We start from the raw sequence: 23916 nt of genomic DNA on the forward strand, positions 1-23916 counted from the left end.
GGTGCTTTGATGTCATGAGACGTTGCATAAAGCCAAACACCCAAAATCTCCATCAGAAAATGGCTTGAAATTTCTTAGAAAATAAAGCTTTCAGAAATAACTAGCAAAGATTCCGTAACACATTGCCCTTCCCCTCCAGTCTACGTGATGGAACTGATTGAGTTTTGTTTACCTGTGCGCTTTTATAGTATGGGAAAATTCCTGAAGTAAGTACACTCAAGTGCCATTTGAGGAACAGCGCCATCTGCAGGCGGCAACAAAATAAGATCCACGTATGGGGCATAACTACAGTGATATCTTTCATTTTTAAAGTCTTCGTTGTTTTGTGAGTAATATATATTTAGACCTTTAAAATATGAGTAAGGTTCACTGGAAAATGCACGAAAACGGAAACGTGTGAGATCCTAAGCCAGATTGCATTCAATTTTAATGCAATATAGTATAGTACAAAAACTTCTAAACTTTTGTATCATTTCAATCAATTATAAAGATGAATGCTGTTATACACTTAAACGTACACGTACAGAAATAGTTAAATTAGGTTTATGTATCTAATACTGGAGCACAACGGTGAAGGTTCATTAACTGCCTCTTGGGGTTTGAAGCTCTAATCTTTGTTTAATCAACACAGGTCTTTACACCACATTGAATGAAATACAGCGTCTTTTTCAGTTTGAACCCAGCTGGGCATGATGGATTTTGTTGGCCTAATTTCAAACCTACTGAATAGTAGAAAAGCAACAAATTTATTTCAGTGAATTATGAGAGTATACTACATTAACCCCAGTGCCCTCATCCCTAAACTTGAGCTCTAAAAACCAACCAGGCCAAACCAAAATACATGTCAAGGCCCTAAAGCAAGAGTCAAAACTGCACAGGGTAAAAGGATATTTCACACGACAGCCATCCTCAGACTCCAACAACAACAACTGAACACACAGAGGAAACTCTGCTCCGTCCAGGCAGGGCCTGCTGCTGGAACACACCATCTGCTTAATCCTGCACCATAATGAGCTCATTTCACAATGTCATTTACAGCTTTTCTTTCTGCGATTACACTCAAACTGAACTCATTTATCTCCAGGGTTACAGTAAAGAAAACAATCAAATAAATCCCATTTTCTTGAGCTTTTAGGCACCGAAAAATAAGAAAACATTATAATGAACCTAATCAGCTTGGCTCATGAATACTAAGCAGCTGATGTAATGGTTACCCAGTAGTCCTTGCTGAAAGGCATGCAAGCGGGCACTAGCCAGCCATGGTAGATTACCATTTACCAGCTACAATTTTTTCTTTGCCCAGCAGCCAAAACTCTTAAAAATATTTAGACTATTTTCCAAAAAGAAGGTGGGTGCTGAAAGATCCTTTGAATTCTTCCACAGCAGTAGTTTGTGTGTATCAATTTTGCACGTGTAAAGCAACATACAGAGCAAAACAGAAAAACACACCGCCTGAAAAAACTGAAGGCTTGCCAAAACTAACCACAAGCCCGTCTCTTGAAAGCATCCGATCGGAGGAGATAGCAACCCAAGACCAGGCACTTAAGTGGAGGTGACCGTATGTCTGAAAAACACGATGCAAGTCCAAGAAAATTGGAGATAAACAGATAAAAGAATGCGCTCTCTGCTGGACACAGCAGGGCGCGGAGGGCAGGAAATAAACCTGTATTTAAGCTGATTACCCACCCGGAGCTCCGGGCCCTCTTAGTAGCTCCACTGCCCGGCCTTTCTACAAGCACTGCTGTTAATTAGAGCGGTGCTCTAGGGGAAAAAGGCTGCCTTGTCAGCCTGGCAAGAGTGTTAGTGATGGCTGGATGGAAGGGGGGTATGGAAGGGCTCTTAATTGGGTCTGTATGCTGTATCGGTGGCTGGCCGAGCATTGGCGATGATTGCTGTGAGCAGGTGGCCGTGGTGGCAGCTTCACACAGACAGTCCCGGGCCAGCGTGTCCGTTCTCGTCAAGACCCGGAACGTTGAACAGACGGCTCTCTCGCTCATTACCCCAACCTGCGCACCCCACGTTACCTAGCAACGAACCCCTGGCCCCTTCACAACACTTTGTCCTGCAGGCCTAATACCTACCCAGAATTGTAGACCGTTCTACTCTTTAAAAGGGCACCAAATGAAAAATGACATATTAACAATGCTAAGGGCCAAAAAATAAACCGTGTCAGAGCAGAAAAATGTTCTTTACCACATTGCGCTTTATGCGCTCTGTGATTCTTCATGCAATGGAGAATGACTTTTTTCCAAGAGGTTTGCGTGCCTCCAGACGTGCCAGAACTAGAAGTCATACTCCATGACTCGAGCGATTGAGATCGGTCTGATAACACCTTGTCGAACACATACACATGAATTGTTAAGATCTGGAAGACATTCTTGTGAAATCTGCAGCCGTCTGTTTCTGGCAGAGATCACCATCTGCCGATGGCGGTAGATCTTTGAAAAAAGAGAAAAAAATGTAAGAACTTACCAACAGAACCACCTTTGCACTTCAAGTACATCTTAATGGGGACAACGTCGTGTGACCAAAAACGGAAAGAAGCCTAAAACATTTTCTTAAAATTAAAAGCAACAAAGTAAAAGAGAAGAAATCCCTGCACATTCAATGAAGAGAGGCAAATGTTGGTTTTGACGCAAAGATGACCACATATCGTTCCTGCTCTGCCAGGCACATGAATCTAATTTATTTTCCATATTTTTATATTAAATCAATCCATTAGGATAATCAAAGTCACGCTAGGACCTGGGGGGGGGGGGGGCGATGTGGCATGGGAAGTGTTTGGAGAACAACTGTGGGTAAAGCTGGGGAAAATGTCATGACTGAATGGAAGTTTGGAAATGAGCTGTAAAAGACTCAATCATTTCGAGATCTCATTTGACTTCAGCATGGCTTAGGAAAGTGGTATTCAGTGGCAATGAGCCCAGGCAGGGAAATAGCAGGAAATGACATCAGCTATTTGTGTGCAGTGCAAAGTTTGTTGAATGGAGTTTTAAAATAGACATTTTGCAGATATTACACCCTGGAGCGCACAATGATACGTCTTACTGCGGCGTTACATGTTTGTATTATAAATGGCATTTGTTAACGTGATCACATGCCATGCATAATTTTTACAGCACTGTATGGATTATAAGATATGTAAGCATTATTACCCTGCTATGAGGGCAACGGACCCGCTGGAACTCCCCCAGCCGATCATTTGTTACGGCTGAGTTTCGCATGGCTGGAATTTCACAGTTTGCAAATGCAGAATATCAGACAAGATGCGTGGTGGTCCTGCAGCTCGGGGCCGCCTGCAAGCCGTGCCGATCAAAGCGTGCAGTGCCCTCTTTACACCGTTTTCACACAGCTGTGCGCTCTTCAGGGGTTGCGGTTGGACTGCAGGTGCTAGACCTCAACGCGGAAGTGTGTTTAAATGAACAGTTTTGTCGCTGTGTTCACACATTCCCTCGAAGCTAGCACAAACTACCACCTTAGTCCTACCTTAGGGTTACACATGATCGATGTAGTTACACCTAGAAATACAAACTACAGAACTAACATAGGCCTTCTGTTCTGACATGGACTCCTACTCGACAAGCTTCCTCCGGTTGGCATTCAGGTACAACAACAACAAAACACAATATCCAGAAAACCTGTGAAAAGATCCGGGGGTGTGTGCTCATAAATCCACATTTAAAAGTTTTCCTCAGCTACGTTATTTCATTACAAATCGGTCAGCACTGTAGAATTTTCACCTTACCGCTATCCGACTGATGTGTCTCTGTAGTCCTAACATTGATAATACGCTCCTACATTTGCCAGATCATGATATCGGCGTTGTTCTCATCATCACATTCAGATTCGCAGACTCGCAGTCCAGTAAAACATTACAGTGAGAAGTTTTTTGTCCAGTACGAGTATACTCAGACAGGAGGCCATGAGCCAGGTAAAAGCAATAAGTTACAAAGATTAATAACACAAAGGGTAACCACTCACCGGACAGGTATTCTTCACTATGTACAGTGTTTCTCAATACCAGTCCTCAGGCCCCCGTCCCAAATTGTTTTAGATGTCTCACAAAAAAAAAAACACCTGATTCAACTAAACATGTTTTTATTAGAAAGACAACTGACACATTCTGCTTATTCGACTTCATGCTGCACAGGGCAGACAGATCGGTGAGTGACATCACAACTCCATAGCTTTCAAATCACTCTTGCAGTACTGTGGTGTCACTCACCAGTCTTTGCCACGTCGCATAAAGTCAAACAAGACTGTGTTGGGAGGGAAGATATGTGTTGAATAAGGTGTTCTATATATCTAAAACATTCTGGGAGCACACCTGCAAATTAAGGAACAGGTCATTAAAAAATATATTTATTCAGATATTTAACATGGATATTTAGTTTACAATATAAGAGGTATTTGCAGCTATAATAAAACTGTACCCTCTGCTATAGTTTTGAAATCACAACCGATTTTAAGCAAATAATAAATGCCTTCACAAGAAACAAACACAGTACATGTGTGACATCAACTACCCTCATGGAACTTTTATGATATTTAAGGAGATTTTGAGCTTACGGTGAACAGAAAAATTCAAGATAAACTCTAGTATTTTCAACAAACTGTACAGTAATTCACGACAAACTACCACTGTAGCTGCATAAAAGTTTTAAAAAATGTTCACAGATAAAATAACATCATACGGTTTGGAACGACCACATTGCAAATACAAATATTTCGTTTTAATACAAATCTAACAAAGCAAAGACACATGACCTTCACACATTATCTTGGACTAAGAGAGCCTCTTTAACTTTTCCCAGAGCAGATTTGTGTTTAATAGCTCCCTAATTCATCCTTTCCTCCTTTGACGTTAAAAATAAAATGTTCATCCAAAAATCTTTCAGCGCACCACTCAGCCATGCTATATGGATTTACAAGGCAATCACCTAAATAAGGGAAGAAAAACCCCAGACTTTCATTGTATTATTGCAGGAACAGAGAGAAGGAAAGAAAACAAGGACCAATGAAAGCACACTTGGATTTCGCTCTCGGGTACCACGCGGTTCTGACATTACCAAGCCGTTGAACATGAAGGTGAGCTGCTCTCAAGCATGCAGAGGAAGAGAAATGTGCCTGGACGAATGTGTGATTAATTGCCCCGAGAACAAGCCAGAGTACCAGTCTGAGCAGGGGTTACACTCCCCCCAACTTCTCTGAAACAGGCCTCCATGAGGGGGAATGCTACATACGGGTGGTCAATTAGCTTAAAGGTTTCAGCTGACTGGAGGGGCTTTTGAGGCTAGTTTGCTCGCTCTCTTCTCAACCACATCAGATCAACAGCAGTCCAAACACGCATGCCGTGATCTGAGGCATTCCCCCGGTTCAAACATAAAGAAGCTCTCTCCGTTTAGTCCAACCTAAATCAACAGGCCTTCTCTACTGCGGTTGCTGCTCAGAATCTCTCCTCACTGCCAGAAAATGACTGTGCGCTTTACCCTGTCACAGAGCGTTTGTTTAGCGTAACAGTTTTTGTGCTGCTATCAGCTGCTCAATGACCCAGATGTACTTCCTGATGTACTGTAAACGTACAAATTCCCAAATTCAACCAATGCATTCTAACATGCCAGTAAAGTTCAAAATCTTAAACTCACCGCAAGAGTGTTTAAACATCTTGAGCAACAGCGAACTCTTGGTCGATTCACATGTTCGCTGTGTGAGAACCGGTGATGAGAGACACAGACCACTCTGTCGACTGAGCCGCTTTTCTGTGGTGGTTCTGATGACTGTCTGAGCCTTTTTATTAATTGTCCCCTTTGATGTCATAATAACCCACTGCAGCAACTCAAAGCAGGTGATTCATTTGGTGTGAAAATCGCAGTGCACATAAAGGAGCTTACTGTGTAGCCGCACATCCTCACTTTTGGCCTGGACCGTGAAATATGTTTGTACACCACCGCAGAGGGAACGCAAGGCCACGCTTTAAGAGTAAAAACTGGTACATGGCACTTAAGAATTTGGGAAAAAACAGAACCCCCCTCTCACAGACCCCTCAAAATAATCAAAGAATCGGACCAAAAGGAAGTACTTTTTTAAGGTTCAAGGGCAGCAACTTTTTTGGTTGAAGATTTAAAAACAGAAATATATGTTATTGTGCATACATAAAAAGTGTTTCCCTTTAAAGTGTTTTCGAACCATGTAGTCTTTAAAGTAACTTGCAATTTTGTGTTTCAAACAGAGATGGTGCTACAGAGACAAAAGTTATGGATTGAATCTTCAAATTGATTGTCACCCTAAAATAATTTATTTTTATGATGTTTAAAGCCTGTATGTATATAGTAACCGTTTCTTCTTGGAAACTCAAAAGAATATATGCTGAGAAATGTGTTTTAAGTCAACACCAGTGTTGTCCTACAGAAGCATTCTTCAAAATATCTTCTTGTTCTGCTGAAAAAAAAAAGAAAGTCATACAGGTCTGGAATGACATGATGAGGGTGAGTAAATGATGAAAGAATTTTTATTTTTGGCTCAGCAATGAGGCCACTGATCGAGTCATTTCAGTACAATTGTGTTCACATGATTGTATACGTGCATAGAGGTTTTAAATAGAAGTGTATATGGACGAGATTTCAGATGTGTGCGTGTCTGAATGCATGCAAGTCAATGCGTGTAGGAGGAAGACTGAACGGATGGGAAAGGTGAAGGTTGAGACAGAGCTTTGAAAACAAAGAGTCTGAAGTCTCCCTACACTCACTTTTCCTTTTCCTTGGCGCACAGGGCTCTTTCCACCATTATGGGCTCAAGGGGTAACATCCTGAACATTATGGTTTTGTTTGCTGGTGCCTTTCATTTATTAAATAGAGTTTGCGGGAAAATCAGCAAAACAGTGCTTCGGCGATGCTAAACAGCATGTTTCGGTTCTTACAAATAAACACCTTTTGAATGAGAAAAAGGAAAGGAAATGTTTTGCAAGATTATTTGACAAGTATGACCACATCTTCTGGCACAGTGTTACCAATCTGACATAAAGAACAATGAAAATAATATTATTCCCATGTTAAACTGCTAGAGCTTTGGATACTCACTAATGATCTCTCAATGGGGCAGTTTTTTCTCTCTCTTTCATGATTCTCTTTCTCTATATCTTGGCGTGTGTACATTTCTCACTTTCCCTGACATTTTTCTTTGTTCCCCGGTTCCTCTTTCCAGCCTCCCCATCACGGTTGCTTCTTGAAAATTGAGTCATAACTTCCTGACTTAACTGTCCAAAGGTCAATCCCGCTGCCTCAAAAATCCTCCTCCCCTCTCCAAGGCCCCTCAAACAGCACGAGCACGCCCAGCTCTGCATTCCTCAGTCACAGAGCACCTTCAAACGCAGCGGTGGGGCAGCCCAGCGCTGGGCTCGCAGAAACCCCCAAAGTGCTCAATCACCACGGCTCGCCAGCCAGCTTGAAGAAAGGTATGACTTTGGAAAAAAATGCAGGCCAGTGGCAACCCGGCCCCAGCGATGACAGGGAAAAGGCAACTGGGGCTCAGCGAGGGCACCGATCGGTATATGCAGCACATTAGCCCCCCGAGCCACGGTCCAAAGTTAAGCCCTCCATGAGAAGTCCCTGCACACGCACACACATTCGCACAGAAATATCCTACTAGCAAACTCAATCATTAGGTGTCTCTCATGTCTGTGCTTGGAACTGGCAGCTGTATAAGCCCTGCTCGATTTCCCCTCTGACCCCATAAGATGAGGTAGACAGAAGCACTGTGGGCTCCCCCTGCATCGACGGAGTGATCCAGTTACATCCCTCTGACCACTCTGACACACACACACTACACAGGCACTAAGCCCTCACTGGGGGTCTGGCCAGGGACGTGACATTAGAGGTGTGGGAGGTTGGACAGGTTTGTGCTTTCAGAGCTCCACACATCTCCTATGACCATCATTCAAGTCCCGTGAACTTAATAAACCCAATGAACTCACACGAGGATGGCAGCACCAGGGTGTCTGTCTGCCACAGACACTCAATTGGGTTTCACCTGCCCAGAAGAAAAAAAAAGCTTATCTGGGTGTGCCACGACAAGTAGGCTGGTGCCAGCACATCCTCGCGAGATACATAGAGATCAAAAGCAGAGATTATTGAGGTGATAAGAATCAGGGCTCTGGCACGAATTATGTTCATGCGACTGTTCATGAAAGGTTTTTCTGTTAAACACACAGAGAGAGGACCGGGGATAGTCGTCACACTTTTAACGAAAAAATATTTCTATAAGGGTAGTATTGGAAGTTTGGGAAATACAGTTCCATCACAAAAAAAGTACTTTTGACAATACACCTTACAGTTACTAAAATAGAGGCCTACTGAAAACATAGCCATATAGCCAACAGCCTACAACACAATAGGGAAGATATTAATGACAGAATGTTGCCGAGATAAAAACTAACAGACATTTAATTAATATTCGGCTAAACGTATTGTTGCAATTATTTCAGTCTTTGGGCACAGTATGCTTGTTTACACACCGTTTTATACTTACCTGTATTATACTTTATCATTATACTAAGTTATATCAATATCACCTTCACTGTTTTGCGTTGAATATGTTTTAATGTTAACTTAGCAAAACATTCGTTTGATTCAGAAGTAAACATCAAAACATGATAAATCAAAACTGAAATCTTATATGGATTGTGAAATGAACTTAAACATTTATGCCTCACGTACATGCTACACGTTTAAATATTTATGGTACCTTGTATATTTTCTTCACAATTCACTGGGATCATTAGATACTATTTTAAATATTGTATCTATAACAAGACGCAAACGGCTTCTTCTTCTTCGTCGTCGTCTTCTTCTTTTCACGTTTATTGCTGTTGGCACATGATGTATACTAGTGAGTATTTAGCGTTTTAATCAATTATTTGGCGTGTTGTATTCCTTCACACAGTCGGGGGGCGACATCGAGCTCTCGCGAACAACAAACGAATAGCCGAAGAAGAAGGACGCGGGCGTTCAAATACGTCATATCCTATCAGCGCCCAATATGGACAAAAGTGCAAAAGGAAATGTTTTGACAGATCAAACGTTTAAACCAGGATAAACAAAGACACCCATAATTTTGCTAGTATTACAAAGAGCTCATGAATGGTAAGCATATTAGTTTATCATTTTAAGGCTTATACTCACAAGGTAAAAGGTTTATTTTAAAATAAAATTACTAATTTAGAGTGATTTGTGGATGACACAGACCGACAATGTCTCCGACTAGCGCGTTCCTTGCAGGATGCCCAGTGGTGTACACATCTGGATGGGTTTAGTCCAAGAATTCTATAAAACAACCTAATAGCCTCTTGTAACATTTTGAGGGACTGATTACAAGGTTTTTAGATGTTGTTGACATCAATGAGTTCCATCTGTGATTTGTTTTTATTTCTCCTCTTTGTAGCAAATTTTCCATGTGAATTTTACAGAGTTTTTTTTATGTGATTTATATCTCAGAAAAGTAGTGCATGCGGAAAATAGAGTGTCTGTCTATCACACAAGTATTCTTTTAGTCTAATTGGACTTCACTGATGTAAAATATACGTAACAGTGCATAATGTTTTGTATTTTAATTAATAAGACTGTCCTAATGTTCTCTAGACATTATCTGTGATCCCCATCTAAGCATCCACAGCATACATACTAACTGACACTGGTGTTTGTATTAGATCAGGCAGCTGAATAAAAGAACAATGCCCTCTGATACCATACCCCTTGACACAGTTAATAATCCAGACAGACATATCTCAATGACGACCCAGAATGTCAATGTTGCACGTACTCTTGTGATCCAAAAAGTTGTTTGTGTGGTGATCTCAAACATTGATTACTTTTGTTATATAAATAGGCTTCCTGGTACTGAAAATGTGGCATCTGCCAGTTCAAACATATCCATTTGCAGGTGTAGACGGCGCTGGTAGGTGGGAAACCGAGTTGAACTCATCTTGCTCCTTTTTGCTTTTGTGTTCTCTACTTAGAATAATTTAAATATCTTAAATGACCTAAATAAACAGGCTTGGGTTAATAACGTGCTTGATGACAGTTTTTTTTCTTGACATTTATTGTTGTGCTAATGTTTACACCCATCGGTTTTCTAAAAACCAGCACATCCTTGTTATACAAAACACAAATGTTTGTCCAGACAATGGCGTTTGTATGGAAATGTCTGTCCTCAAATAGACCACAGGGAGTCGCTGACGCGTTTATAGTGCAGCGTGTCAAGTTGTGTATTGTAAATAAAAGTATAATTGCTATCATACGTTTCTTTTTTAAATAAATCGTATTGTTTTCGTTCATTCGCACTGAATAATAAAGAAAAGCAACTATAGCGGCTCTATGCGCAGCGAAAGCTAGCAACGTTACTCACGTGCTCCACGCGCATGCGCTCTTCGGTCCGTGTGACATTTTCCACAACATGCTACATCTGTGGAGTTGAGAAATTAATAAAGAAATAGTTTCGTCGCATTTACGCACGTTTTAAAGAACGTGTAAACCCGATCAAGTAAGTGGAGCGCTTCTAAATTATGAATAATGCATAACGAAACAAATAGCTTGTGATTGTATGTATTACCGCTAGCCTGTCTGTTACATGAGTGGCTGTAGAGTGATGTTACATTAGTATTTTAAGACGGTTTCCGTCAACACTATATTAACAAGGTACGTAAAAAAGTCGTAACGCTAGCAGTTGAGATGATGAGACTGTTGGACGTCTGAACAAATATTGTTTTTGCTGTACAACCAATGGATCGATTGTAAGGCACCGCATAAAAAGAAGCTGTGTAAACCACAGGAGATCAGGAACATGATGTACTGCTGAAAAGTCAGACACACCACAAATGTGGCGTTTATTTGAAACTTTATTATAATAGCTAAGATCCTACCGGTTGTATCGTTCATTTGTTGGTTGATATTTGTGTTATGGAATATGGGAGCTGCAATGTTAAATAGGCCATATACGTGTTTGCTTATTGTAGTAAATACATGGAATGTACGCTCTTTGAAAACCAATGAGGTCATAGTAATTGCAATCTTCTTGTTATGGTCTTGTGTACAGTAATGCTGTAAACACACTCATCAACTATGCTGAGTCGCCTTCAGGAACTCAAAAAGGAAGAGGAGACTCTTCTCAAAATAAAATTCATGCTGCAAGATCAGCTCAACAGACTTAAGGTAACGGTTTGTAGAATCAAGCAAGGGTGTGAGTTATGGATTGGATTGGATTGAACTCACCGATGTTGCTCGTGTTCTTCAGTTTGAGGAGGGAACCCTGAAGTCAATGATCAGTGCCCAGTCTGAGGAGACCCCAAATGAAGCCCCCGCACCTGAGGTAAATAAACATATTTGATCTTGAAAGGGGCATGAAACCCTAAAACTCCCTACAGGTTATATATCATGGACACATGTTCGTATTAAGGAAAAGTACAGTACTTTCTTCTATCCTGGCCCAGTATGCAGAGACAACACATGATGCATTTGCTTTCGTTGCTTTAGAAATGAGAGATCCTTTTGATCTCTTGACGTTTTACAAAAAATGACATTGTTGATTTTTAGATTAGATTAGATTCAACTTTATTGTCATTACACATATACAAGTACAGTGTAACGAAGTGTAGTAAGTTGCTTTAGATGAATTTGTGTTTTGTTGTGCACAGGTGGAAATAAACCTTGATGACGAGACTGAGATCAACCAGACCAAACTAGCATTGGGTGCTCCTACTGACTATGACATGGAAGAAGAGGAGGAGGAGGATGACGATGACGATGATGCAGACGACGACCTCGATATGGTGCTAGAAGATGAGGAGGAAGATGATAACTACTGACTGTACCTGCAAAGAGAACATTAGCATTTAGTCCTATGTTTATGTCTGTACTTTACACAAGTGGCATGCTGAAGGATAAGAGACTGCAGTTGTCTCTTTCTGTGTTTTAGAGTGGTGTTGCTTTAGATGAACTGTTGGTTTAGCCATATATAGAATTATCCAAAAAAATGTGTAGCACAAATACAATTCCTCTTCTTACTGTGCTGTTGGCCAAGCCTGCACTGTTACGTATTTTTTTTAAAACAGGTAAATTGAAGAATTGCACCAATCACATTTCATGGTGATTAACATGTGGTACTGTATTATTTAGACTACATTTGATATTGTGTTGTTTTGCTTTTAGATTGATTTCATTATGATCGATAAGCTGATAATAAGTGTTCAGGTTGTAAACCTGCGAAAGTGTTTTTCTATTTAGAAAAGTGAATGTGTGGAATAAGTTGTATGCATGGGCATGACAATTGTTCTTGCTGAGCCAATATGATATGTTTTTTGTACTTCATGTGAAGCATTGTTAATGTACAGAGAGTCCCTATGTTTTCTTAGAGATTTCATAAACATTTGTTCTGCAACTTTAAAGGTGCTCAGTGTAAATAAATTGGAATAACATTTGAAAATATTTCACTGAGTGAAGCATCTGGACATTTTTCTTGAAAATCTGTAGTTGTTTTTTTAGATGAACTGTACTTTGCCTTGATGTAAATGTGTTATGTGTGAGTGATATTTTTACATGATCCTTTAGCAGGTACGTGTTAATAAAGATGAATGCGATGATCAGACGGCCCTTCGGCATGTTTTGTGTTTGCCAGCATTATGGATATAATATGGCACATTTCCTGTAACAACAGATCCCCCCTCCCAACCATGGCCTGAACCTGCAATGCAGTAAAATGGTACCAGAGGTTCAGCACTTTCCAAATAGCCCATCAACAATGTTAACAAAAAGCAGGGCTAGTTTTGGAGAAAGCCGGGTTCATGTATACCCCTAACAATGACAGAAAAGTTGTGCACACAGTGCTGTGGCGTTCTTATATACAGAAGCTTTGTTAGTATTAGTTAGTAAACTTTGTTAGTATCTTTTTATTTTTAGTATCTTTTTTTATGTTAGTATCTTTTTATTTATTAAAAATTTTCCTATTATTATTAACAAATTTATTACAGGTCTTAAAATTGGTGTATTGTTGCATGTAGGAGATTATTGCATAAGAAAAAAATAAAAACAACAGAAAAACATTTTGAGTATATGCTTCACAACTCCTTCCTGGTGGAACATTCTTCCTAACGTGATCCGGTCAACCACATCTCTCACAACCTACAAAAACCAACTTAAAACACACCTCTTCAGTGAATACATGCCAGACAAATGAAGAAGGTAGTGGTCTAGGTTTTGTTGAAACTACTTTGTATTAGCACCTATTGCTCTTTTATGCCATATCACTTATTGCTCCCCGAACTCTTGTAAGTCGCTTTGGATAAAAGCGTCTGCTAAATTAGTAAATGTAAATGTATATTAATCATCAAAATCAATAAGCAAAACAGACACTAAATTGACAACAGGTCTATTATATATAGGGCCAGTTCATCCTGCACTCCATGTGCTGCTATTGCTGTAGTAAACACAGGAGTATCAGCCTCACCAACATTTACTTTGCTTACAACGTGAAACCCTCATTTGTAAGAAATCTGTCCACTGTTGCAAAATGTCATTACAGTCCATTGACTCTCAATAGGCAGGCGTTTGGGTCTACGTTAGGGTCATAGGACCACCTTTAGTAGTGCATAGTGCTCTGCCCCCAGAGTAGACAGTGTGACACTGTCAAACCAAAGAAGTGGACGTAACGTCTATGGTGTCAGATAGAAATTTCTGAAAATCCTGTGAAAGGTACGTTGACAAGAATCAAGATGTACAGCATTATATTCAGAAGTGTGAATTAGAATTTTAGGGACATTTTAATTAATCAAAAAAGGTTAAATCAGCATGTATATTAAGTTTTGATTCTCTTAAAACTAAAACTTATTGAGTTGTTGCAAGGACTTCGACTATATCTATTTTTCTTTAATCTTTGACTTCCAAGTGCCTTTACTTCTGTAGTTCTACAGTACTTCTGTTTGGTAAACAAGTTATCGGGTGTTTTAAATATTATGAATCTATACTTATATCTATATAGATAGTGCTACAATATAAATATTCCTCATTTAGCAGAGACTTTGGATAAAAGTGTCTACTGAATGATTCGCAAATACATTCTTGTAGAGTTTAATCCTGAACTGAATCATAATACAATTTTTTGGATGAATGAGAATTCATCTAGTGAATCTATCTCTCAAATCAGGAGACGAGAGACGCTGAGCTCTGGAACATGATGCTGCTGCAGTGTGTTGGCCGAACATTTCATGTACTTTTGCTGGTGTTGTGTCTGTCTGCAGCTGAGGACTTCGACTGGACAACAGACAACCATGACTCCTTCTATTATGGCACTTTTCCAAGTGGTATAATCCCACCCATCCTATTAATATTTGCCACTAAGGCCTTTGGAATATTATCTGATAGGGATAGCAAAGTATAAGTGAATGGATAAATAGATTGGTAAAGATATGACGCATATATCATTAGACATCAACATGTAAAAAGCAGCCCTGATCTGAAAACTCTTTAACGATTTGTTTTAATGCCATGCGATGTCTACTGTGATCACTCTTTAGGATTTTCGTGGGGGGCCGGCAGTTCAGCCTATCAAACAGAAGGAGCCTGGGACAAAGATGGGAAAGGACTAAGCATCTGGGATGTGTTCAGTCATAAGAAGGGAAAGATATTCTTGAATGATACTGGGGACTCTTCATGTGATGGATACTACAAAGTTAAGGTGACCATGGGATGTTGGTTCTCATCCATTGACTAATGAGTTCTAGTATGTATGTAACAGCTTGCCATTCTTCATTTTCATGTGTAGGATGATGTCTCATTGATGAAAGAGCTGAACTTGAAACACTATCAGTTCTCAATCTCCTGGCCTAGGATCATCCCAACTGGTATCAGGTGTAAGTGTCTGTTACGTCACATATAGTAAACACATTTCACATCAGCAGTTTTCATTAAGTTTACTTAAAATTGGACCTTCCTTTCGTTTGCAGCTGACCATGTGAATGAGAAAGGAGTGAAGTTCTATAATGTTCTTATTGACGAGCTTCTGGAAAACAACATCACCCCTATAGTGACCATGTATCATTGGGACTTGCCACAGGTTTGTCTTCCTTGGCATAATAGTTCATCTAAAGTCTGTCACCCTCATGTCAATCATGAAAACCTGTTCAAGAAGTCTTCTTCAGTGAAACACAAAAGAAGATATTTTGAGAAATGTCTGAGTGGTTTTGTATCCGAGTAATGTAAGTCAATGGGTGCCAATGTTGTTAGATTACCAACGTTTTTCAAAATATCTTCTTTTGTGTTCTGCAGAAAAAAGTCAATATTCACTGTTGTGTGAACTAAGCTTTTATTATTTATTAGATTTGGCAACTTACAGGTTTTTCATTTATTTTATCGGTTCATCTGAACAGGTCTTGCAGGAAAAATATGGAGGATGGCAGAATATCAGCATGGTTAATTATTTCAACGACTTTGCCAACCTTTGCTTTGAGCGATTTGGGGACCGTGTGAAACACTGGATAACCTTCAGTAACCCAAGGGTATGCCTGTTGTATGCATTGCTCGCCAATTGAAGAAAAGTGTACCGTAAGTGCTCATTTATGTACTCATTATGTCAGTCAGTGGCGGTGGAAGGATATGAGACTGGAGAACATGCTCCAGGACTGAAGCTCAGGGGCACTGGAGCCTACAGAGCTGCTCACCACATCATTAAGGTGAGGGGACATATCCTTACAATTGAATCTGCCATTTCAGAATGAAGACATTTATTTACTACTGTTTTGTATCGGTTTACAGGCACATGCTAAGGTGTGGCACACTTACGATTCTAACTGGCGAAGCAAACAAAGAGGTATGACTTTACAAAAAGAAAAGTTCACTAAATAAACTATACACCCATCCTCTATAAATGAATGCAAGAGGGGCCAAATCCGTGTTCTTGTCCAGAGTTTATTTCCAATTCTAACCAACACTAAACCAAACACTCCTTAACCGGCTTTGTGTGTTCTGTCGATTTCCTTTTCTAGGTATGGTGGGAATTTCATTGTCTGGGGAATGGGGAGAACCTGTGGACATCACAAACCAGAAGGACATTGAGGCTGCTGAGCGATATGTTCAGTTTTACATAGGCTGGTTTGCAACACCAATCTTCCATGGAGACTATCCTCAAGTGATGAAAGATTTCATAGGTACTATCGTTACATATTATAACAAATACAATACGACAACAGGATATTCATGACATATTTGTCCTCAAGGGAGGAAAAGTGCACAGCAGGGCTTGGGTACATCTCGTCTCCCGACCTTTTCCTCTCAAGAGAAGAGTTACATCAAAGGCACCTGTGATTTCCTAGGAGTTGGCCACTTCACAACACGCTACATCACTCAGAAAAACTTCCCTTCCACCCGTGGCAGCACCTACTTTACAGACCGGGACGTAGCAGAGCTGGTTGACCCACGCTGGCCTGATCCTGGTTCAGAGTGGCTTTATTCTGTTCCTTGGGGCTTCCGCAGACTGCTTAACTTTGTAAAGGTGCATGAATAATGGGATGAAGCTTTTATCTTCAAAATCTATATTTAAAGTATTAATATTTTTTTAACAGTGTCATATCAAGCATTTTTTAAGACAATGTGTGGATTACCATGCTAATGCATCGTGACTTCACTTTTTCTGCAGACTCAATTTGGCAACCCGATGATCTTTATCACTGAAAATGGGGTATCAGAGAAGACGATGTGCACAGAGCTGTGTGATGACTGGAGGATACAATATTACAAGGATTACATCAATGAGATGCTCAAAGGCAAGTGATGTACTATATTAAGGAACTTTATAAGAGGGAATCTGGATACATACTGCACTGTAATGTTAATTTAAAAAAGTGATTATTTTAAATCCCAACCAATTTGATTCTCAGGTACTGTCCTGGCTGACGGCAAGCCACTTTGGACTACGTACTAAATTAAAAATGTGTTTTGTATTTTTACATAAAATATTATGTACAATATGTGTAATATATCGTACAGCTATCCGGGATGGAGTGAATGTGAAGGGATACACTGCCTGGTCTCTGCTGGACAAGTTTGAATGGGATGAAGGCTATTCAGAGAGGTTTGGAATGTACTATGTGGACTTCAAGAACAAAAATAAACCTCGGTACCCCAAGGCCTCTGTTCAGTTTTATAAACGCATCATTAGTTCTAATGGATTCCCCCATCAGCGAGAGGTACTTCTGTCCTGTTCATCTGCTTATAACCAAAACATTGCAAGTTATGAATATACAATAGACGATATTAAAGCAGACATTTCACTTTAAATTGCTGAGACGATTGCTGAGATGTGATGAGAAGATCTACATTAATAAATGGTCCGAAATATATTTTATTTTCAGATGAATATTTATTTTCAGATGAAACTAAATCATAAAATATAAATAAGTTTTATAAACTGTGCATTGAATGAGGTGTAATTTACAACAGTGTACAGGCAAGTTACATACACACAAAAGGAAAGATAATAGAGTTCCATCCGTGTACAAGAAGATCCATCTGTAAGAGAAAAGAAAATCATGTTTAGACAGGACTGACTGAGACTTTATTCTCCGAATCATCACTGGCAGGTCGAGAACTGGAAGAGAAAAGCTAAAGAGACTTGTTCCACCACCAATCATCTCCTGGCTGCAGGTGAGTGGATCACTGCATCTTACTTTATTACAGAACATGTCCAATGGGGGCAAACAAGGAAAAAATCCATTTATCACTAGCTGAAAAATCAAGTAGTCTTTAATCAAGACAACATGGGCACAAATTCCCCTACATAAGTACATGGGAACATTCCTAGTTTTCATCGTGGTCTCCGCTGTTTTATTACGTTAACCTCAACTGTGGTTTGACTTGATTTCTGCTTAGTCGTCTGTGTCCATAGGGAACTGGTATGCTTACCATGAAAACTGATTGACAAAGAGTTTGGTGGAGGTCTAAAACAAAGACGGAGCCGAAACCTCTAACAGGATTTTTCTTTGTTTGCCCTTCCAGCTAGAAGAAAATCCAAGGAAAATAAGGATCATGCAGAGATGCCAAAGGTTTGGCCAGTGCATGATGAGGTTTAGACACGAGGGTACATATAGAAGTAATTGTATCCTTTTCTTTTTGGCTTGGCAAACTGCCGGCAATGTCCTGAAAAACCGCAAAATTATTGTGTGGTTCAGTCAGACGAAAAGAACGTTAAACAACCCAATTCTGGTCAACTCCGGTCTTGGGAACTGGGAATCCTTCACTCAGGAGATCAGAAATGTATGCAAGAAAACCGCCAGCTTTGAGGGGTTTTCAATAACAGCATCAGCAGTTTTTTAGATGTTCTTTGGGGAACATTTCAAGATGCATCAGCAAATGCTGATAATGCAAATTTCTTGTGATTTAAACCGACAAGTTTGTCCATACAAACCACAGGCCAGCGGTGCAACTTTAGTTCCGGCAGGCAACAGCTCTTCAAAGTTTGGCTTCAACCCTAATTATATACTATAAACAAGCGAATCTGGGTCTTTAGAATTTTTTTAATAAACTTTACATTCAAACTAAAATTAGAGAAGTTGAACAGACGTAGTACATCAGAAGTACATCATACTCCAGGTGCTGTATAATCCTCAAAGAAACAGCTAAAGCTTAAGGGATAGTTCACCTTTAAAATGAAAATTCTGTTATTATTTATACACCCTTTGTCATTTTAAACCTGTATGACTTTCTTTCTTCGGCAATACACAAAAGAAGATATTTAAAAAAAGGTTTGGTAACAGAGAATCGTTGGTGCCTATTGACTTGCATTGGTGGGGTGTCCATACAATGGAAGTCATTGAGGACTGACGGTTTTTGATTACCAACATTTTTCAAAATATCTTATTTTGTGTTTTGCAGAAAAAAGAAAATCACACAGGTTTGAAATGTCAAGAGGGTGAGTAAAGGATGACGGCGCTTTCATTTAGAAGGTAAACTATTTCTTTAAATTCTGTCACATGCCAGGAAATGTATCTAATCAAGTCTTTAATTTACATTTACAAGACTGCAGAATAAACTATATGCGCATTATACAAAGACACTTGACACTATTTGGCATGCTGTTCTGCTTATAACCCAGTGCTGGCTGAAAGTAAAGCTTTATACTTCCTCATTGTCATCAGACAGGGCCTTCAAAGGGTTAATGTGTTCTGATGTAATCCTAAAGTGATTTTTTTCTCTTAATTAGAGGAACAGCGGAATTCAGCTGCCGATATTCTTAGACTTATTTATGGTAAGCCATCGCAAACACATACCCAGCCAGATACTGCTTTGAACAGAATATATTAACCCTTTGAGTGCGCTGTGTGGTTGGTTTACATGTTTGGCTGATGAACATCTGAAATCATGTTTGTTTTTGTTTCAGACCCTTTAACTAGCCACATGGAGATGGTGACGGAGATTGTGGTTCCCACAGTATGCACTCTCTGTATTCTGATCAGCGCTATTTTTCTCATGTTCCTGCTGCGCAAACACAATTAGAACTCTATGTTAAAAAACATCATTATTTTCAAACAAGAGGGTAAGGCTACTATGCCTCATAGTAAGTCATTCAAATTTTGAAAATAATCCACTTCCTTATGGCCAAACTTATCATCACCCTTTTTTTTGTTTATAAATAAAACATACTCTTCTGTTAGACTACAGATAACTTTAACTAATAAACAGTATGAATAAAAAAAACAAGACTGTTTATTGACTTTATATTGTCTTGATTTACTCACCGGTCTTAAGTAAAGCTGATGAGACTGCAGCTCACCATAGTCCTGTAGTAAGACATTGTCTCATTCTCTCCGCTGACTGAAACATCCAGGGGTAAATCTGCAAGTGCGTGATCAGACGATGTTGAAATGTCAGATTTGTATTAAACAAGAATGTGAGAGAGAGTACAAAGAAACGACCAGCTGAAAAGGATTTGCTGTGCCTCAGAAGCCACAGGCATGAAAAGACCAAACAATATCAAACTGAAGAACAAAATAAAAGCACAAAGTAGTGGGTGGCATTACCAAAGTCAAAGCTGATGTGGTCCACCAATGACTTGTCACTGAGGTAATAAGATGTCTTGACCTCCCGTGACCCTTGTCCACTTGACACCTCCACGGCCCAGGAGAATGGCTGCTCTCTAGGAAAACATACCAACATTAATTCAAACATGTCAATTTTCCGTTATATCGAGACACTGAACAAAGTCAAGCAGTACGCGGAGCTTATAAAAAAATAGTTTTGACTCACTTCTCATAAAAGTAGCTAATGAGTGCAGGCTTAATTTGCACTTGGAACACGTGGTCTTCATCATAGTTGGAGGTTTTATAGTACTGCAAACAAGATCTGACAAGAAAAAAACATGTTCAGAAGTTGAACAACATTTAACAAGAATTAACAACTACAAATGTGGACTTTTTAGTGTTCTCTAAAAATATAGTATAGACTTTAAAAAGACATAGTTCCTTAGTTTAAATAAACATTATGTAGGGAAAGAGCAGAGAACTCACTGAGTGAACAAGAAGAGGCGATCATGTGGCAGACTGAGAAAAGTGCTGCAGGTGCCCATGATCTCCAGCAGGTGGTGCAGTTTCCTCACTCTTATCACCTGTTCCTGCAGGTCCACCTCAGTGTCCAGGTAGTAACTCTAAAAACAAAAGATCAGCTCAAAGACCAGCATCAACATCACTGCTCAGATTCCTAAAAATCATAAACGTGTCCTACCAAATAGTTAAGCGTTGTAAGTTCCTTTCCTAGAAATTAAGATAAAGGAGAGGTGAGTAGAAAAAGTCACATTAGTCTGTATTACTCCAAGTACTTGCAAGCATTTACAGTATAAGCACCTAAAAGGAAAACAACCATTTTAGCTGTAACCACTCAGGTTCATTTAAAACTGCCAATTAAAAAGGCCATATTTCAGTCAGCAGTTGAGGCAACATACCAACAAGATAGTTGATAAAGTCCTTCCTTATCTTGTCCAAGCCCAGCTCAAGTAGCATATTGGCAGGTGTAAGGCCAGTGAGAGGCACCGCATCTATCTGCTGCTGGTATGACTTGAGAATCATCTTACTGAGAGAGCTACTGCTGTCTTTGTGGATCTAGGGAAGAAACATGCTCATTATACATCATTTTAATCCTGAGAGATTAACACAGAAAGGACTATAATATTAGTTATACAGCCATATAAAAATGTTTGGCCACGCTTAACCACATTCAAATATCTCTAGTACATTTAAACCTGCTCATATTGCACTGATCCTTCATGCATTCTCAAAACATCTAGCAAAATAAAAAGTTGCACGCACCCAAGGTTTGATTTGACCATGTCTCACTGCTTTGATGACAATTTTCAGACAATCTGTTATGTCTTCATATGAAGTTACACCTAACAGGGAAAAAGTTAAAAAATTGAGTTTTCATTAAAAAAATTATATTTGTCAAATTCTATATTATCAAAATCCATAAAACACTATGTACTCCTCCTCATCTTCTCCCACAGCTGTTCTGTGAAGTCTAGGTCTCCTCTCTCAATGACCATTGAACTGAAGGCCGCTGTTGCATCTGTCTTAGTCTTCTGGCTCTGTTAAGGTTTACATTTTACGTAAGTTTGTGGTAAAAAATGTATAATGTAATAATTCATTGTCATTAAGCAAATACCTCAGCTTTGGCAGTGTTTCCTAGAACTCCATGTGCAATACTCTCAAGCTCTACAAGGAGAAGAACATTTAAATAAACATCATCCTCTCAAGCCTAACAGCCTCTGATTATGGAAACAAATATATGAAAGAGTGTGACAGTGACAACTAGTGGAACTCATATTAATTTTCTGCATCGCATTGCAGAAAAACACAGATTAGTTTTATTGTAGTCAGCACAGTTTACCTTCTATGAGACCTCTAGTTAAGTCAACAGCAGATTGAGTCTCCATGGGTTCCAGCCATTCAGTTTCTCCTGTCCTCAAACCTTCTGCCAGAGCCTCGACAAATAACAAAAAATATAGGACGCTAAATATCAACTTTTAAATGCAACTGTGAAGTCCATTCAAAAACAATGTGTGTTAACACTTACTAGAAGGAACTCCATCTCTCTGTAGGTCTGATACATTGGACTCCTTATGTCTCCAACTGCAACTCTGATATTCTAAGAAACAATGACAGACAAATGATACACAAACTTAACACAATCACCATCCCACAATGACAGGTGTGACCAGAACTGGGTAACTGGGATTAAAGTGTTTTAGTAGAACAGAGTAACTGGGACTAAAGTGTTTTAGATGCAGATAAAAAAACGAAAGTTTTTTTGAGGCAAATAAAGTGCACTGGTGCTCACCAGCATTGCTATAGAAGACAATGGAGGACACTCCAACATCTTCTCCACATTGTTCCATTTGAGGTTTGCTATAACACTGCTCTGAGACTCAAACACCATGCTCTCCTCTTTCATTGAGCAGAACAGGTTGTATTGTGCCCAGCCTTTGGTCACCATCTGCAAATATATATATAGTATGTATAAAATACATTAGACCTAACAGTGTACAAATGGTGAATAAACTACAAACTACATAACATAGATATAATAGGGAATTCATTCCTTACTGTAGAGGGGTGGTGTCTTTTCTGATGCTCCTGTTTAAGGTCATCCAAAGTGGCGAATGAGGCTTCATCTCCTGTTGGACCTGCAATAAACAATTTGGTAATGAAAACATTTGTACGTCTTTTCAAAAACCTAATAGTTAGAGTAATGTTTCAGAACAATGTAGGTATCACAGTATAACCTTTGCAGCTGATTGTATAAAGTTTGATTCCAGTCTTCTTATTTCCACTATAGGTAGTCTCTGCCCCAAGCCAGGCAGTGGCACATGGGTCAGACTTGTCACAGCGGACCCAGAGAGGGGGCAAAGTCCCTGGGGCTTCTATCAAGGGCATAGCTGGATTCAGAGCCATGGTGTACCACGACAGCAGCTGCCTGGCAGATTTATGATTAATATATTTAAATTATCTAGTTTGTTTATTAGATTCATTATACTAAAATTAAAAACAGAGCTTGTTTTACCTTGCTTTCATGACAGAGAGGGGCTCAGGCCCCAGGTCTTGCTCTATTTTAAAAGGTACTTCTTCAACGATGCTGCCATCATCCAGTAGACTTTCTGTAGGTTCTGGTTCACACTTCATTTGCTTTTCATTGAAAAAGTTAAAGCACGCCATTTTGTCATATCTACGTTAAGAATAGAAATAATACATAAACTGCATTTAGGCACATCAAAAACTGACTTACTGCTTTCTCACAGACAAAGATAGGCTGTTTTTTGTTGATAATGTTGCGCAAAAGCTCATCATTCTTTCCCACCAGTACTGAAACATCATCCTAAAATGGAAAACAATAAACAAATAGAATGATGCCATTTTTCAACACGAATGTTTAACACGTTTCTCAAGCAGTTCTTACCTTATACACTGAGTCTTTACTTTCATCTTGACACAACCTAAACGGACCGAGAAAGAAACCGAATTATACATATACTTAAACTACATAGTAATGTTCATATAAGTAGTTAAGTGAAAATAAAGTTATCAAATTGACAAAATACAAACAATTTGATAAAATAGTTAACGTTAACTTGAATCGTATGCGTGTCCATTCTTCTTCATCACAACATAAACGATTACGGCAATAACTTACCTAAGAAATTTAACGAAACTGTTGGCTTCCGAGATTATTTTTGATCCCATTTCCGTTTTTGTAATCAAATTCTCAATTAATATTGTTAATAACTTGTCTTAATGTCAAAACACCAAAGTCTTTGGACAAATATTTGATTCCAGCGCGGCAAATGTACGTCACCAGAGTTAGACGTACTTAGACCACGCCCATTGTTCTTCAAATA

The 23916-nt window shown here is 39.3% G+C and overlaps 3 protein-coding genes across 18 annotated transcripts; 2 read left to right on the plus strand and 1 right to left on the minus strand.

Annotated features, from left to right (window-relative positions):
* The first annotated feature begins 9033 nt into the window (after positions 1-9033).
* Positions 9034-12628, plus strand: snapc5 (small nuclear RNA activating complex, polypeptide 5). Of its 5 annotated transcripts, none has more exons than XM_079465776.1 (4): positions 9034-9137; positions 11086-11201; positions 11284-11358; positions 11684-12628. In XM_079465776.1, exons 2-4 carry the CDS (start codon positions 11112-11114, stop codon positions 11852-11854), a joined length of 336 nt encoding a protein of 111 aa, XP_079321902.1. In that variant the 5' UTR covers positions 9034-9137; positions 11086-11111; the 3' UTR covers positions 11855-12628. The 5 variants fall into 5 exon arrangements, with proteins under 5 accessions (XP_079321902.1, XP_079321904.1, XP_079321901.1 ...); XM_079465778.1 differs by lacking the exon at positions 9034-9137 and adding an exon at positions 9899-9948; XM_079465775.1 differs by lacking the exon at positions 9034-9137 and adding an exon at positions 10210-10533.
* A 997-nt stretch (positions 12629-13625) lies between these two features.
* On the plus strand, positions 13626-19749 carry lctlb (lactase-like b). Of its 12 annotated transcripts, none has more exons than XR_013787206.1 (16): positions 13626-13736; positions 14188-14344; positions 14558-14718; positions 14806-14893; positions 14987-15096; positions 15410-15538; positions 15617-15712; positions 15795-15849; positions 16025-16186; positions 16256-16530; positions 16675-16801; positions 17025-17224; positions 17618-17681; positions 18033-18114; positions 19237-19281; positions 19414-19740. XR_013787206.1 is itself a non-coding variant. In XM_079465693.1 (16 exons), the coding sequence occupies exons 2-16, from the start codon at positions 14215-14217 to the stop codon at positions 19527-19529; spliced, it is 1725 nt and encodes a 574-aa protein (XP_079321819.1). In that variant the 5' UTR covers positions 13626-13736; positions 14188-14214; the 3' UTR covers positions 19530-19740. The 12 variants fall into 12 exon arrangements, 9 of the variants coding, with proteins under 9 accessions (XP_079321819.1, XP_079321816.1, XP_079321817.1 ...); XR_013787207.1 differs by having other exon boundaries at positions 18033-18132; positions 19245-19281; positions 19414-19739; XR_013787208.1 differs by lacking the exon at positions 18033-18114 and adding an exon at positions 18909-18979 and having other exon boundaries at positions 19414-19719.
* zwilch (zwilch kinetochore protein) lies at positions 17365-23880 on the minus strand. The gene is made up of 19 exons (XM_079465699.1): positions 23712-23880; positions 23478-23514; positions 23307-23396; positions 23085-23206; positions 22807-22997; positions 22628-22707; positions 22362-22517; positions 22098-22169; positions 21912-22005; positions 21687-21736; positions 21507-21609; positions 21335-21414; positions 20971-21127; positions 20754-20782; positions 20540-20676; positions 20280-20375; positions 20054-20169; positions 19772-19868; positions 17365-17546 (listed from the first exon to the last, which is right to left on the minus strand). Exons 1-18 carry the CDS (start codon positions 23759-23761, stop codon positions 19777-19779), a joined length of 1752 nt encoding a protein of 583 aa, XP_079321825.1. The 5' UTR covers positions 23762-23880; the 3' UTR covers positions 17365-17546; positions 19772-19776.
* Between the last annotated feature and the right edge of the window lie 36 nt (positions 23881-23916).

Source organism: Barbatula barbatula (genome assembly GCF_947034865.1).
Source record: "Barbatula barbatula genome assembly, chromosome: 10".
Classification (NCBI taxonomy): domain Eukaryota; kingdom Metazoa; phylum Chordata; class Actinopteri; order Cypriniformes; family Nemacheilidae; genus Barbatula; species Barbatula barbatula.